The 14,955-nt window shown below is 38.4% G+C and overlaps 2 protein-coding genes across 2 annotated transcripts; one reads left to right on the plus strand and one right to left on the minus strand.

Moving 5' to 3' along the window:
- The first annotated feature begins 3,571 nt into the window (after positions 1-3,571).
- LOC116267054 (3-ketoacyl-CoA synthase 10-like) lies at positions 3,572-7,149 on the plus strand. The gene is made up of 3 exons (XM_031648603.2): positions 3,572-4,082; positions 4,802-5,268; positions 6,226-7,149. The coding sequence occupies exons 1-3, from the start codon at positions 3,684-3,686 to the stop codon at positions 6,914-6,916; spliced, it is 1,557 nt and encodes a 518-aa protein (XP_031504463.1). The 5' UTR covers positions 3,572-3,683; the 3' UTR covers positions 6,917-7,149.
- A 1,355-nt stretch (positions 7,150-8,504) lies between these two features.
- LOC116266760 (glucan endo-1,3-beta-glucosidase 5-like) lies at positions 8,505-14,106 on the minus strand. Its single transcript, XM_050081226.1, has 3 exons — positions 13,837-14,106; positions 12,564-13,716; positions 8,505-9,773 (listed from the first exon to the last, which is right to left on the minus strand). Exons 2-3 carry the CDS (start codon positions 12,917-12,919, stop codon positions 8,651-8,653), a joined length of 1,479 nt encoding a protein of 492 aa, XP_049937183.1. The 5' UTR covers positions 12,920-13,716; positions 13,837-14,106; the 3' UTR covers positions 8,505-8,650.
- Positions 14,107-14,955: the final 849 nt, after the last annotated feature.

A 14,955-nucleotide genomic window follows, 5' to 3' on the forward strand; every position in this document is an offset into this window, starting at 1 on the left:
GTTCCCAACGATTTGATCTGTCAGAATGATGTTCAGTCATGATTTCTAATTCATCTTGATGATTTTACACGTTGACGATATTTGTTAGAATATATATATATATATATATATATATATTAAAGAAGGGTCGAGTGCACATGAAGAAGGCATAGCTCCTCCCGCATAGAGTGTCCAGAAATCATAGCACCAATTCACCCATATAATTTCCAAGCCGCTTGAGCAACGTTAACATGGGGTACATGGGAAAATGAAAAAAGAATTTGTGAGTTCAGCCTCAAGTCCCAAGGGAGTTGATTTAATTAGGCAACCTCTATAAACCATTTCAAAATATTGAAACTAGACCAGATGACGAGAATGCTATAGGAAGAAAGACTATTTTGAGATCAGAATGTACAGTACATTCTTCAACTCGAGTATCATGCATGCCACCAATTCTAGCACAGATGAATAATCCCCATGGGAATCAGACTGACGGCGCATTGTCAACTTGACCAGACTGAAGCTCAAATATGGCACCTACACTGAGTCAACACCACTCACAAACACGTAATAATGAGCCTTCAGCATATCTTAATATCACAAACACCTTTTTTCACATATTAAAGTACATTTCAGTAACAGTAAATTAGTCTGTCAAAAGTCCCACACCTATAAAAAAGAGTTGAAACGCAGAGGGAAGGAGGCAACTAATCGTGATTTACCTCTACAAGTTAAAAGCTAGCTCAGCTGAGCATTATACACACACACATATATATATATATATATATATATATATATATATATATATATATGTGTGTGTGCAGAAATGCAATAGGTTTGCCGTTTGTGAAGTCATCCTTTAACTGAAATTCAAATATGACATATTCTAGATCAAAATTCATATCTAAAATATTCCTTTCGAACAAAGTGATAATCCATTTTTTATGCTATGTTCAATCACGCAAGCAGATTATAATTACTAGCTAGCAATATATAACACGTACAACTTTTTTGGATGATCATATGAACTCTCGTGTCTCTAGGCAGACTTCCTCCAAGCAATTTTCATACATAATTGTAGATTTTATTTTTGCATTCATACTTTGCAGATGAAAGTGATTTTTTTTCCTGTTTTTTGTATCTTTGTGATAAAAGAGATTTGCTTATAGAATATGCAAAATCAATGGTAGAATGACTGTTACTAAAGTTGCTTCCCAATCAAAAACAGTATAAGAAATTAAATGTAAAGAAGAAGAAGAGGATAATGATGATGAGAAAAATATTTCTTTAGCAGTCCTTTTAATATATTGAACAATTCTTAACGCACTTTTCATGTGGTTGGAGGTTAGAGTATGTTAATATTGATTGGGTGATCTAATATAAGGATGAATAACAGAGAAGTAAGATACTGTTCCTTTATAAAAAGCAAGTTTTTCTAGTGGCTTTCCGTAATCACTTCTCATATTCATTCTAAGAACTTATTGTATATCCGCCACTTTCTTATATCCAATTCCAAACATGTAATACCTACTTTGAAAAGTTTAGTAGGGGTAGTTGTTAAATAATTAGTTGTCCAGGCGTCTATCCTTTTCAGGACTGGAACTGAAACTGCTATGAAACAAGTTGGAATTCATTGGACCGGAGGCCATAGCCCATGGTAAGAGTGGGTTAGGTTGCTACAAAACCTTTCAACAACAAATTTAGCTTGCGATTGAACATACCATCTTAGACAATACACAAACTAAATTTTGAAGCAAGCCAGACACTTCAATTGTCATTAAGAAATCTTTTAGTTTGTTTTGTTACTTCTTTATTTGTAATGATTATATCATCAACATGCAACAATAAGACAATACTATCAACTGAAGTTTTCTTAATAGATAAGGCAATCGTAGTATAACATGACAATACTATCAGCTTAAAATGACGTTCCATACAAACTTTTTCCTTCATGTCTGTATTGAAAGAGACTTTTCACATCCATGTATATGATATAGACGCCACTTTGTAATAAAGGCCACCACAATTATTGTCATAAAGATGTCATATGGGCTGTGACCACGAAAGCTTCTTAAAAATGGTTATATAAACTTGCGGGTATCCTTTTGTCTAGCTTTTAATATTTCCAAAGTTCCATGTTTTTTCTTTTTCTTTTCCTTTGAAGGCCCATCTTTATCTTATCATCTATTTTTCTTTGAAGTAAAGCTTTTATCTCCCAAGTCTTATATTTCCTTGAGACCTGTTTCAAACAAAAATGGAACAGTATTTAACTGTTCGAGATAAATATGACCCAAAGATTAAGATATATAGATTCAATATGGAACAACTTTAAAAGCTTTACTTCCTGGTGAACATACAACTTCCAGGAGTATTTGTGAACTACAACTATGCAACTTACTATCAGATCTCATGATCACTGGCTTGATTAGGATCTATTTACCTACTCTGGCTGCTTCCGTATGATTTAATAATGCCCCAACCTGCAAAATGATGGTGCCGAAATGTTGAAAAAGTCGTGCATATTTTATTTATTTCATTAGACAATAACTTGAAAGACTTTGAAACAAGGCCGACGTACTATGTGTAGTAAAATTATGAGCAAATTTCTTTGATTTTTACACTTTTATGCTCGCACCCAAATTCTAATACGTATTCTTATTTTAAGTTTTATTTTCTAATTTATTAGTTTATCTTTGATGCCTAATCTCTAGTTACAGGCCTGAAATTACTGTCGAGACGGATCCAGTAGAAGCTTATGTACACAATATACACGAAACATTGACATGTCAATATGAAGCTTGAAGGATGAATGGTGAACACGTGTTTGGACGAAGTTGTTTTTAAAAGATCGGTTTTGTGAAAAAATGGTTTTAATATTTTTTTTTTAAAATTGGTTGTAAAAAAATGGTTTTAATATCATTTTTTAAAAATGATTAGTATGTTGGGATGGCATTAGAAATGTCAATGGATTGGATTCGAATAGAAATATACTCTCAATCATATTTGTTTTTTCAGGTATTTACATATTCAAATTCGAATATGGATGAATCTGAATTTCACTTTGAATCTGATCTGCATCCTATTTTTATATTCACATCTGAATTTGAATCTGAATTTTAAACTAAATCTGGCCAATTTTCAAAACGTAAGGGCATTGATATAAGATAATTATGTAAAACTAAATTTGATTCAAATCGGAATTTGATTGGATATTTATGTATAGGATGTCATTGTTTATATCTCAATTTTTTTCTTTAAAAAATGTGTTCAATCGTGTCACATCATCCACGCCATCAAGGCAGGTGCCACATAAAAATAACCAAGTATCTCATCACACATGCCTAGTGCCACATAAAAATACCAAGTATCTTCATCACACATGCCTAGACGGCCGGGGGCGTTAGAATAAATTATTTCAAAACAATTGAGTTTGTAAACACGCATATTGCACCTTCTACACCACTTAAAACAAGCGTACCAGACGGTTCACACTTGAGACACCTCATGTTCAGTTAGTAATACTTTCTCGATGTAACATTATATATAACAAGCTTTGTAGAATTATAAAATGTACTGCATCGGCTAGATGCACCACCCTTCATTGATGTCCGATTTCTTGATCATGTTGCACTTCCAATGGTCTTACTTCCAAGCTACTTGATGCTTCTCTCTAGCAATAGAAGTTAGATATCAGTACTTGACAGATGGCGAGAGAAGAAGCCCTACTCTCTCCTGAAATCACAGAGCAAGGTGTCCAGGCCACCGGCCCGGATGCCGGCTCCCTGAGCTTTTCCGTCAGGGTGCGCCGGCGGCTGCCTGATTTCTTGCAGTCGATTGACCTGAAGTATGTTAAACTTGGTTACCACTATATCATAAAGCATGGATTGATGTATCTTTGGAGTGTCGTCGTTCTCGCCGTCGTCTTGTTGAGCGCAGAGGTTGTGAAGCTGACCAAGGATGGTGCACAGGGTGTGCTCGACAAGGAGGTCCTTTTCCTTGCGCTACTGTTGGTGGGCCTACTTACTTTTGTGTATCTTGAGCTGTGCCCTAGGTCAATTTATCTAGTCGACTATGCTTGTTGCAGTCTACCGGATGAGTACAAGGTTCTCTCTCTCTCTTTATATATATATATATATATATATATATATGTGTGTCTCATGTTAATATTGTATACATATCTGAAGTAGGAATAGGAAAGATCATTTATGATCCAAGACAAATCCAGCCCGAACATATTTAGTCACACCCATATAGGTTTTGAACAAAGAAATCCTTCGGCCTCTCACAACATATTATGTCATACATTATCATGTTGTATGTTTAGTTATACCCACTCCACTACAATGCATTGGGTGCAGTGATTGGATAGAACTAGAGATGGTAGACAATTTCAGAGAATTCAGCCTCTACCATCTTGAGCTCTGTCCAATCACAGCCATCAATGCATTGGATCAAGTGGCTATAATGACTCTCTCTCTCTCTCTCTCTCTCTATATATATATATATATACACACCATGATCAATGGTGGCGTACACAGCTTTTTTAATTCAACTGATCGATGACTAGGGCAAGGAGATCCATTGGCACCATGTATCTTTGTAGAAGTCTTTAGGGTTTTAGCATGTCCTTCACTTAGAGAATAATTGTTCAACTATTGAGAAAAAGTGATGGTGCATTATCTATAGAAGATTAATACTCTTGATAACCAATTCTAACACACACACACACACACACATATCCTAAGAACTTCACTAGTCAATTATATTCCCAATTAACATAACGAACATATTTCCAGGTTTAACACAATGAACACATCTTCAGGTGTCCAGGCAAGAATTTATTGAGCTCGCTAAGAAGTCAGGCAACTTTGATGACACCAACCTTGAATTCCTCCAGCGCACCCTCAAGAAATCTGGCATCGGCGATGAGTCCTACCTTCCAAGGCATGTTATTTCTTCGCCTTCGAGGTCCGTGACTATCGCTCAGGGTCGGGAAGAAGCGGCTGTTCTCATGTTTGGAGCCGTCGACAGCGTTCTCTTCAGCACCAAAATCCACCCAAGGGACATCACCATCCTAGTTGTGAATTGTGGCATCTTCAATGTTGTACCTTCCCTCTCAGCCATGCTGGTCAACCACTATAAGATGAGATCAGACATTCAGACCTACAACCTGGGCGGCATGGGGTGTGCTGCTGGTGCCATTGCCATCGACCTTGCTCGCGCCCTCCTCGATTCACGCCCCGGCACCTACGCTCTTGTAGTTAGCACTGAGATCATCACTGCCACTTGGTATACATTTCCCTCCCTCCTCCATGAGTTCAACAACTGAGATGTGTCTCAGATCCGAGGCTGATCTGAAATTCTTTAGGCTCTGTTTGATACACAAGAAAAACACTGTGCAATGTGGATTTTTTTTCAACTTTGTACCGTTTTTCCTTGCAGCATCAAACATAAGGAATTTTACCCTGCTTTTTTCATTCAAATCAGAAAAACTTCCCCCTCAAAAAAGTCCGACCTAGAAGGTCCGACTTTTTTCCACGAAAAACTTTTCCTTCTGTACATTGAAAAATTCTTCCTTCTTGCATCAAACAGGGCCTTAAGGTTGCGTTTGATTACAGTGTGTCTGAGATCCACAGTGATCTCAGAATCTCGTTTGATTACAGTGATTTTGAGGTCCAAACCCCACCCCCCTCCTTCATCAAATCTCAAATCCACGCCTTCTATACTATAGCATGGATTTGAGATCCACGTGTGGGTGGATGCTGAAATCCACAGTTTGATAAAACTGTGGATTTCAGACCTTTTCGGACCTGAGATCCGTGAGAAATCAAACTCAACTTAAATTTATTTGCAGTGCACGAAGTAAGCAAACCCTGGATTTAAGATCTATAGAAAAATGAGATTTGAGATTCTCAGTACAGACCCAAAAACCTTAGATTTGGGGTTGGATGAGAGTGCATCTGAGCTTAAGTCCTCGGGTTTGAGATCCTTAATGATTTTAGAGGACTACTAGATACATGTTGTGATGTTGGAGGAGGGGATTCTCTATTTCAACTAGTTGAATTTACCCATGCTTGCATGGGATATGCATGCCCAACCCCAAACTGAAGTCACCAACATTACAAGGAAGATCAGAAATAACAAATTTGAATGTTCACCATTTCAAGTGACAACGTTAACATTCAATGTCTTTTTTGGAACTTGAAGTTCCTAACTAGTTGGATCGATTCCTCTGTTTGACATCAGGTATGCTGGTAAAGATATTGCAATGCTCCTACCCAACTGCTTCCTTCGCATGGGTGCCACTGCTGTCCTCCTAACAAACCGCCGGCTCGACCGTTGGCGAGCCAAGTATGAGCTCAAGCAACTCGTCCGCAACCATAAGGCAGCTAATGACCAAGCCTTCCATTGTGTCATGCAAAAGGAGGACGACGAGAAGAAGAAAGGCCTTCTTGTTGCTAGAGACATACTGGAGGTAGGTGGACAAGTTCTCAAGGACCACATCACGACACTTGGGCCGCTTGTTCTCCCCATCTCTGAGCAGATACACTTCTTCTCTGCACTGGTCTTAAGGAAGGGGAAGTCTAAGCCATACATTCCAGACTTCAAGCAAGCTTTTGAGCATGTCTGTGTCCTAGCATGTAGCAAGGTAGTGCTGGATAAGATACAGAAGAACTTGGAGCTCACTGAGGAGTACATGGAGGCATCCAAGATGACATTGCATAAGTTTGGCAACACATCAAGCAGTAGTGTGTGGTATGAGTTAGCTTATTTAGAGGCTAAGGGAAGGATAAAGAAGGGAGACAGAGTGTGGCAAATTTCATTTGGCTCAGGCTTCAAGTGCAATAGTGTGGTCTGGGTAGCACTGAGAAATGCAAGGAAGAATGAAAATAACCCTTGGATAGATTGCATTGGAGAGTACCCTAAGGTGGTATAAGGGAGAAATATAAACAAGTACTGCATTCCTGACTGATTCACATTTACCTAGCTCCCTAAGTTTTCCTTACCTTTTTTTTCAATAAAAGAAACCATTGGTAATTCGCAGCTTGTCTAATACAAATGCTTACTTGAGTCAGTTAGGGAGTCTGTGGAATAATTGCCCTCTAGCATGGCTTTTGTATAGATATTTCTTGCCATCACATTAATTTTGTATCCTTCTTCTGACTATAAGTGATCTCTTTTTTGGGGAAAAAGTAAAAACTTCAGTTGGGCAGAGGCAAAACCCACCTGTTGTAACTCTTGAATTCCAAAACAAGCTCACTGTTCAGTGCTCATGTAAGAAAAGCACAGCCATCTTTAAATTTCTTTCTTTTAGGTAAATGCTTTAAAGCATATTTTTCTTAGACCGCCGAATTAAAGTTGTTTTCAAGTTTTTATACATAGAAATTTTGATTCTTTAACTCTTGGGTCGTAAGCTCTAGAAGACATGGTAAACCCTAAGCAAGGGAAGCCCACCTTGAGCCACAGAGGAACCTCCAGAAAAAAGCTCGACTAGTTTGCAGCTTGCCTACAGGTACACTTTCCCGGTGGCAGCTAGCTACTTGTTTTCAGTTTTCATGCGCAGGAGTGGAGACATCTTGAAGGATAACAAAATGTGAATCCTCGTGGCACCAACAAAAAGCAGGCCTCCGGAACTAATTACACTAACCCATCCATGCACTTGAAAATTCTGAAATGTTGGACATGCCCTTGCAATTAGGTCACAATCCAATAAAAGTCTTAGGAATTCCGGAAAAAAGTATGAAAGATACTATTTTGGCTTCTCTTGAACGATTTATAAGCAATTTTACTCAGCAACTGTTGCCTAAATTCCAAGGTCCACTGCAGATTAGAACCCTGTGACAGAGCTGATTAAAAACAAACTTATACGAGATAAAGGTTTGCAAACGATAAGGAATCACTTAGAAAAGATGTGCTATCATGACATCTGAGGACAGAATATTAGGTACTTTCTGTAATTGTTTCTGTAATTTCCTGGGTGTGTAAGAGGTGTGTAAGAGGTTAACAGATCACAACCCAACCCCTGGGTTGCATTGAGACCTGGATGTGGTATAATACACCTGTCATTTAGAGTGCCGTAATCCACTTTTTACAAGAAATAACACCCATGGAAATCCAGTTCTAGTCCAACTAGCATAAGCTCATGTTATGCCCCTTAAGCAACTTTTTGTCATTTTCACAAAAGATCAAATAAAAACAAAAGCCGAACACTTGACATCCCACTGGTAAAACCCTTTCGAGCGTATTCTCTTAACCCCCAAGTCATATGTTCATATGATCAGCTTGCAGGGGTCAAGGCCCTTCCACTTATTCATATATAAAACAAAGAAGGAAACGAAGAAAAACGACAACAGAAAACGAAACAAAAGACCTCACAGATAAAACTATACAGATCGCAGGAGAATGGGGAGCAGAAAACGTGTAAAATTAAGTGGTTGCTGTTGGATATTTGGGACAAGAAGTGCGTCCACCCTGAACCCCATGTAGCTTAATTGGCCTGCTATACACATGCACACACCACACAATTTTGTACAAAATATCCTGCCATTGTGAACTGAGTAGCTCAGTTTCCATGCCGGGTTTGGATCCCAGAGATCATACATAACCAGTAGCAGGAAGAAGGAAAAAGCCCAGAATAAATATTTCATGTAAAATGAAGAAACAAATTAAATCACAGGAATGCCAAAACTGAGAACACAAATATCGATAAACACAGAACTTCTGCAAATGTCACCTGCCTGCAATTGCACCCACCAGTAAGTGTCACACTCTGATCAATCATGATCTCGAACTTGCAGTTTCCTGTTGATGGATCCGTGGTTGTCACTGTAGCAAGGTTGTTGAAATCACAAGCAATTGGAACCTGGTTGTTCTTCTGATAGTACATGTTAAATGCATATGATATGTTCCCACGGCTATCCAGATTGTTGCAAGATGCACCATATACAAGACTCGTGCAGTCCGATAGGGCGCATGCATAGCTCACGCTATCAGCGACGTGAGAGTCCGTCAGATTAGCTCCTGGTTTAAATACACACCACTTCCTGGCCATATACTTGGCACCTTTTGCTGGGATCAGCTGGCTGCTAGTTCCTTGACCCAAATTCAGAACATACTTTGCAGTTCCATCATAGTTGAAGATGCCCCAGTGCCTCTCAAAGTTTCCTGGCTGAATACTCTTATCATCCTCATCTATGAGACTGAACAAATAAGCATCAACAGGTCCACTTCTCATGGGCGTGCCCTGCCCCTGGGAGATGTGTTTCATGAAACCTTGATTGAATCTTTGAGCATATTGGGGATTTGCATTCTTATCACCATCAGTCGGCCAGCCAATTTCCCCAACAATCACTGACATGTTGCCAAATCCATTCTTCTGGAGTGCCCAAATCAATGTATCATGATTGGCATCAAAGACGTTTGAGTACGTCCTTCCATTGTCATCCAGTGGTTGTGCAGTGCCATCAAAGAATGCAAAATCAACTGGGAAGTTTGGGTCACTATATAAGCTAATAAATGGATAGATGTTAACAGTAAATGGGGATCCATTGTCACTAAGAAATTTCACAATGGACAGCATGAGATCACGAATGTCTGACCGGAAGTCACCCCCGGAAGGGTACTGAGTTGAAGATTGATAAACAGCAGCATTGAAGGGTACTGTAACCTTCACTCTGTTTGCTAAACCAGCCTTAACAAGAGCATTCTGAACATTTTGAAGAGCAGGGAAAGTGACCCCGAGGAAGGTTCCATTGAGAGTAAGTAAGAAAGGTTCATTTCCAACAGCTACATATCTGGTTAGACAACATAGTTTTAGTCACAAAATAGAACATAAAAAGCCATATATCGATAACTGAAAGACTAATGCCTCCCGTCAAAAATAATGTATAGCAAATTTTACCAGTTTCAACAACATAAATGACATCCACAGCCAAATACACCAACCACATGTAAGCTGAGCAAGAGAAGTGAACAAAAGATCACCAAGATAGAAAAAGAAAATCAAGGTGACAAAAGGCTTCTGAGGTTGTTTTGTTTCATTAACCATAACGAACTAAGAACTGAATGAACCATAAGTTTTTGGTTCTGCAGCATTTCTCTCTTTCTTCCTTCCTACTCCCATTGAATTTTTCAAAGTTTCAGAAGCACCAACTAGGTTCCTTTCTGAAAGGCCATAAAAAAGTGAGCAGATAAACAATGAAGAATAACCAATCATCATGGATTATTCAGTTTCCATGGAAGGAATCACGTTAGGAATTCTTTGAGCATATAAAGTATTGTCAAGCGCATTAAAATTAGTGAAAGTATTATGACCAAAAGAATTTTTTTTTTCAAAGTAAAATGAATCTGCAATCCAGTAGCTCTATCCAGCTACATCCATATCTAAACACAGACACCGGAGATGATGTTAAGCAGAAAGTTTACAATTTCGCAGGGGAAATGGAGTCATCTAAATGCTATGAGTTCCTATTGGTGTTGATGAAGATTGAAGAGTAACCATAATTCCTGAACTTTGAAGGGAAAGTGCATCCAGCCAAAACTAGGAATCAATTAATAATATTGTAGAAAAAGGGATGCACTGGACTAGGTTAGCCTGGACCATTCTATAAAGGACTTCAAGTTTAGATTATGGTTCAAGTTACCAGCGATTCATATGACTCTGTTACAGTATAAAGGTGGTTAGCACCAGATGCTTTTGAAGGATTGATTGACCGACCTTGAATAGGACAGTTTTGTATGGAATGCAGCGGCCTTTGAGCCTATACCTATCTTAGAAATTGTATACTGAATAAAGCCGCCAGCAAATGTGTCAAACTCTTTGCGTTAGTTAAGATGGTGCTCAGGAAGGCCATCATGTGGTTTCACAAGACTGCCACATTGGAAAGGGAGCTGACACTCCAAATAATATGTCTGTCAACAACGGACACCCATTTCATAAATGGAAACTACAACGTGAATCTTAATTCACAGTTTTCAAACACAGCTGAAACCCCAGTCAAGCCTAAAATAACTGGACAGTTCACAACCCCACCTACATAAAGAATCAAGCTTCCTGGGCAATAGCATTTCTGTTGACTAAAGAGGGTATTGCATATGAATGTAATTTGACAACTGCTGCAGATCTTCAGAAACAAGGGTTGCAGCACTCCAGGAGGTAAACTGGTAACAGAAGAAGCAAACTCCACAAGTTAAGTTTAAATGATTTCTATGGGGGCATATTCCAAAAGCTAGTAAGGGTTTTGAAGAGAATATCTATATCTTCCAAAAACAAGAATAGGACCAGAAACAAAAACAACAAAAGTTGACAGTACAGCAATCTTTGACAACTAATGCATTATGCAGTAGAGGGACATTTTATCAAACTTTCAGGGATTGGAATCTTACGAATTCGAAGAAGAAATCTAAGTCTTCCAACAGCAAACATGATTTTCAGTTTCATACAGAAATTTGGAATTTCAGCTACACAAGAATGTAGAGAAGTTCTACAAAGACCTGAGAAAAAGATGAACTGGCAGAAGCCCATGAAAGCAAGATCCAAAAATAGAAGTGTACAAGCTGAGTTCTGAAGAGGCTATAAAGTCAAAGATTCTCATTATCCAACCCAAGAAGATCTTCTTAAGCAAATCAAGTAACATCTGTAAGAAGCTAAACATATACAAAAGAGAAAAAATGACTATCTGAGAAATTAATCACGAAACTAATAGAGTTCACACAAGGCATAAAAATTTCAAGGAGAATAGAAAGAATTAGTAATTGAAAAAAGCATGTGCTTTAAACAATGAAGACTTTTAGTTCCCCTGCAGAAAGTTCATTGAGGTTATTTTAATCAAACCCCCATAAACATGACTTTCAGAAGACATGGAAATTCAAATGCCACAGAATCTTCAACAAGAAAATTTCACCCAGCAACCTTCCTCAATTTGATGGATACACTTTCGGTTGAGCAAGGACTAATGATGACAGCACCACAGAAGGCCTTTTCATTGAACTAGAAATTGTCAGTTGCCTCGAGCAGAGGAATAAAAAAAAAAGGAATGAAAGAAGCCCATCCAGGTCCAAAAACTTTGAACCAATAACCTTTCCATGATCTTAGCAAACAGGTGAACAACACCACCACCAATTCCATTTGCATGAAATGCAAGCAGGCAAATTCACAGAGCAAAGCCTCAAACTCAAAGAAGAATGAAATTTTGCAAGGACAGACAGGCATGCAGCAACAGGAAGCGGCATTAAGATAAAGTAACAATTTCATAAAGATGCTTTCACAAAGCAATAGTTAGCAGTTTGTTTAGACTAACATTTTTTCCTTCATTGTTATTATTAGTACTGTTTCTCACCTGGCGCACAATAAGAAAACTAACTGACGAAAAAGGTTAGCATATACTTCTAACTTAAGATCATAATGTTGAAAATCAGCATAGTGGAGAGTCTGACCACATAAACCTCAACCACAGAGCCATCCAACCAACAGAGAACAAAATGGGGAAATGGAAACCAGTTTCATAGACAATGTGAGAGCAGAAGTTCTCATATACAACAGAAAGGAACAGCAAAAGAAGTATAACTTGATTATCAATACTTACTTGACGTTCACTCCGTTTTTGGAAACGAAGGCAGTAACATTCTTGGAAACCCATTCTTCAGCAGCACTTGTACTGCGCGCCAGAGTTGACAACATGTCATTTGGAATACCAACCATGACATCAATCCCGGTGTTACCCAATGCAGTCATGATTTTAGAGTCTGCCTCGAAAAGCTTGACATTCTTGAACCCATTGTCTCTCAACATTCCAACCACAATTTGAGGCTCCAGAGCATGGGAAGACTGCGTTCCCCAATTAACACCAATTCCATCAACGATCACCACCAAAACAGAACCCAAAAACAAGCCCAGAAACAGGGAGGCCAGCCTCATCGCAGGCAAGGAATTCAACCGCATAACACCAACTTCTAAAAACAACGTTATCGAACGGAGAATTGAAACCGACTCAGAAGCTTTCCATATAGATAAAACGAGAAAAGTGATTGTTGTTATGATTACTCAAAGCAGTGAAAGCATCTCTTAATGGTTCGACAGAAGACAAAGAAGAAAACTTTATGACTCGGATGACATGGAAAAAAGAAGAGCGAATCATAACCCACGTTTCACTCAATCGCTTTCTTGGACTTCGGCAGTAACATAAAGGAAAGCGACAAATTAAAACAAGAGAGGTGAAAACAAGGCAGACCAAAGTTTCAAAATTCTCTTATCGCCTCATCCATTGTTTAGATTGCTCTGCAATGAAAGTTAACACCTCAAACACTCTTCTTCCAGACTCAAGCTCATACAAAGGTTTGTGATAACCATCTAAGGCAATGCTTTCTATAAGGAAAAAGACCTCAAGTAGAAGCCAAAGTTTCAGCAAGTGGCAAGAAGGAAGTGGGTATCTCTCAAAAGTCAAGAACAGTCTAAAGTCGGAATATTGAAGCTGGAAAGAATACTTTCCTCTGTGTTAAGAACTAAAACCAGGATTTTTTTGGCAGAACAATACAGCTAAAGACAGAAGCATAAATATCAAAAAAACATATCTTCAAGAACAAGATGGCTTTCGGCTTTGATGCAAAGAACAATGAGGAGAAGAAGGCAAGGATCTTTCTTTCTTTTGGTCTTCGTCCCCTTTTCCTCTTATTCCTCTCTATCTTCCTTGGAGTTATGCAGGAACACCCATGTTAAAGTCCGTGCAATCAGTCCATCCGCTTTCCACAGAGAGAGAGAGAGAGAGAGAGAGAGAGAGAGAGATGGAGAGGATCAAAAGGCTGTCTCTATTATAAAAGAAAAAGAAAAAGAACTCGGGCGGATTGTGGAATAATTCTTACGCTAAAGGTGAACGATACGTCTGAACTATCAGCAGAGCACAAGGGCCTCACATCGTTTTAAAGAGCTCGGTAAATTACTCGTTATTAATTGCAGATGCCTGCAAGGATCTCCCGGAGCTTGCCATCCCACTGTTTCTCTTTTGTACACTTGGCTGAATCTAGAGAAAGAAAGATTGACGGCCACAAGTGTTTCTCGCAAATGCTGCTTTATGCTCTTCCTTTTCCTTGTTGGGGAGTAAAACCAGAAGCAGTTGCCGCCCACAAATCGTTGGCACTTGGCTCCATGATGAAACTGTTCTATCATTCAACGTCAAGTAGCAAGAGAAAGTGGCTCGTAGAAGCTTTTCCAAATTTGAACAATTTAGTTTTTTCCACGAGAAATTAATATTTAAATGTATATCTGAGTTATTTGCGTATTTATTGCATACTATACTTTCGTTGACGATTAGTCCACCAACTATGGTGACGGCTTGAAACTTGCTATCGCCATTTTCATTTCTTGTATGGATGAGCATGGAGTGGGGGAGCAGAAATAAATTAGTTGACGCAAATTGGTCTGATTACCGATTTTTGAAATTTGAAGACGGCAGCCATGCTCGAGTAGGTTTGACTCTTTTTGAGGCATGGATTCTTAAAAAGCGACGCTCAAAAGCAGGGAACTGCTGGAACATGTTGGTCTCTCAAGGAAATTGCAGAAAGCAACAATCGCTCGATGGCAAAATCAATCTGAATTGACGGTCGGAGCGGCGAGGAGGAGGTCTAAGAAACCTTTGGAATAAAAACTATAGTTCGTAAATTTGTAGCTCGGATTCGGATTGGCTTTATGTAATAAATGTTATAGTACATTTTTTTTTAAATAAAGAAAGAAGTTAAATCTATGGGGACTTAATGTTTTATTTTTTTTATCAACTGTAATATGATCAAGTGCTTTCTTGGTAAAATTTTTTATATTTGACGATTCAAAAATATAACAAACTTTAATATTTAGCAATGCATGATAATATATATATATATATATATATATATATATATATATATATATATATATATATAATTGGCAATCCCAGCTGATTCAACGAAACCCGGCTCGTGACCAAGTAAGTAAACGATCCTAAGGAG

This window comes from Nymphaea colorata, chromosome 13, assembly GCF_008831285.2.
Source record: "Nymphaea colorata isolate Beijing-Zhang1983 chromosome 13, ASM883128v2, whole genome shotgun sequence".
In the NCBI taxonomy this organism is placed as follows: domain Eukaryota; kingdom Viridiplantae; phylum Streptophyta; class Magnoliopsida; order Nymphaeales; family Nymphaeaceae; genus Nymphaea; species Nymphaea colorata.

Excerpts from the sequence above, each read along its gene's own strand:
- LOC116266760 (XM_050081226.1), bottom strand. The coding sequence starts at position 12,919 with ATGCGGTTGAATTCCTTGCCTGCGATGAGGCTGGCCTCCCTGTTTCTG. Across the intron at positions 9,774-12,563 it reads AAAAACGGAGTGAACGTCAA|ATATGTAGCTGTTGGAAATG; the intron begins GTAAGTATTGAT and ends TTGTCTAACCAG.
- LOC116267054 (XM_031648603.2), top strand. The coding sequence starts at position 3,684 with ATGGCGAGAGAAGAAGCCCTACTCTCTCCTGAAATCACAGAGCAAGGT. Across the intron at positions 4,083-4,801 it reads GTCTACCGGATGAGTACAAG|GTGTCCAGGCAAGAATTTAT; the intron begins GTTCTCTCTCTC and ends ACACATCTTCAG. Across the intron at positions 5,269-6,225 it reads GAGATCATCACTGCCACTTG|GTATGCTGGTAAAGATATTG; the intron begins GTATACATTTCC and ends GTTTGACATCAG.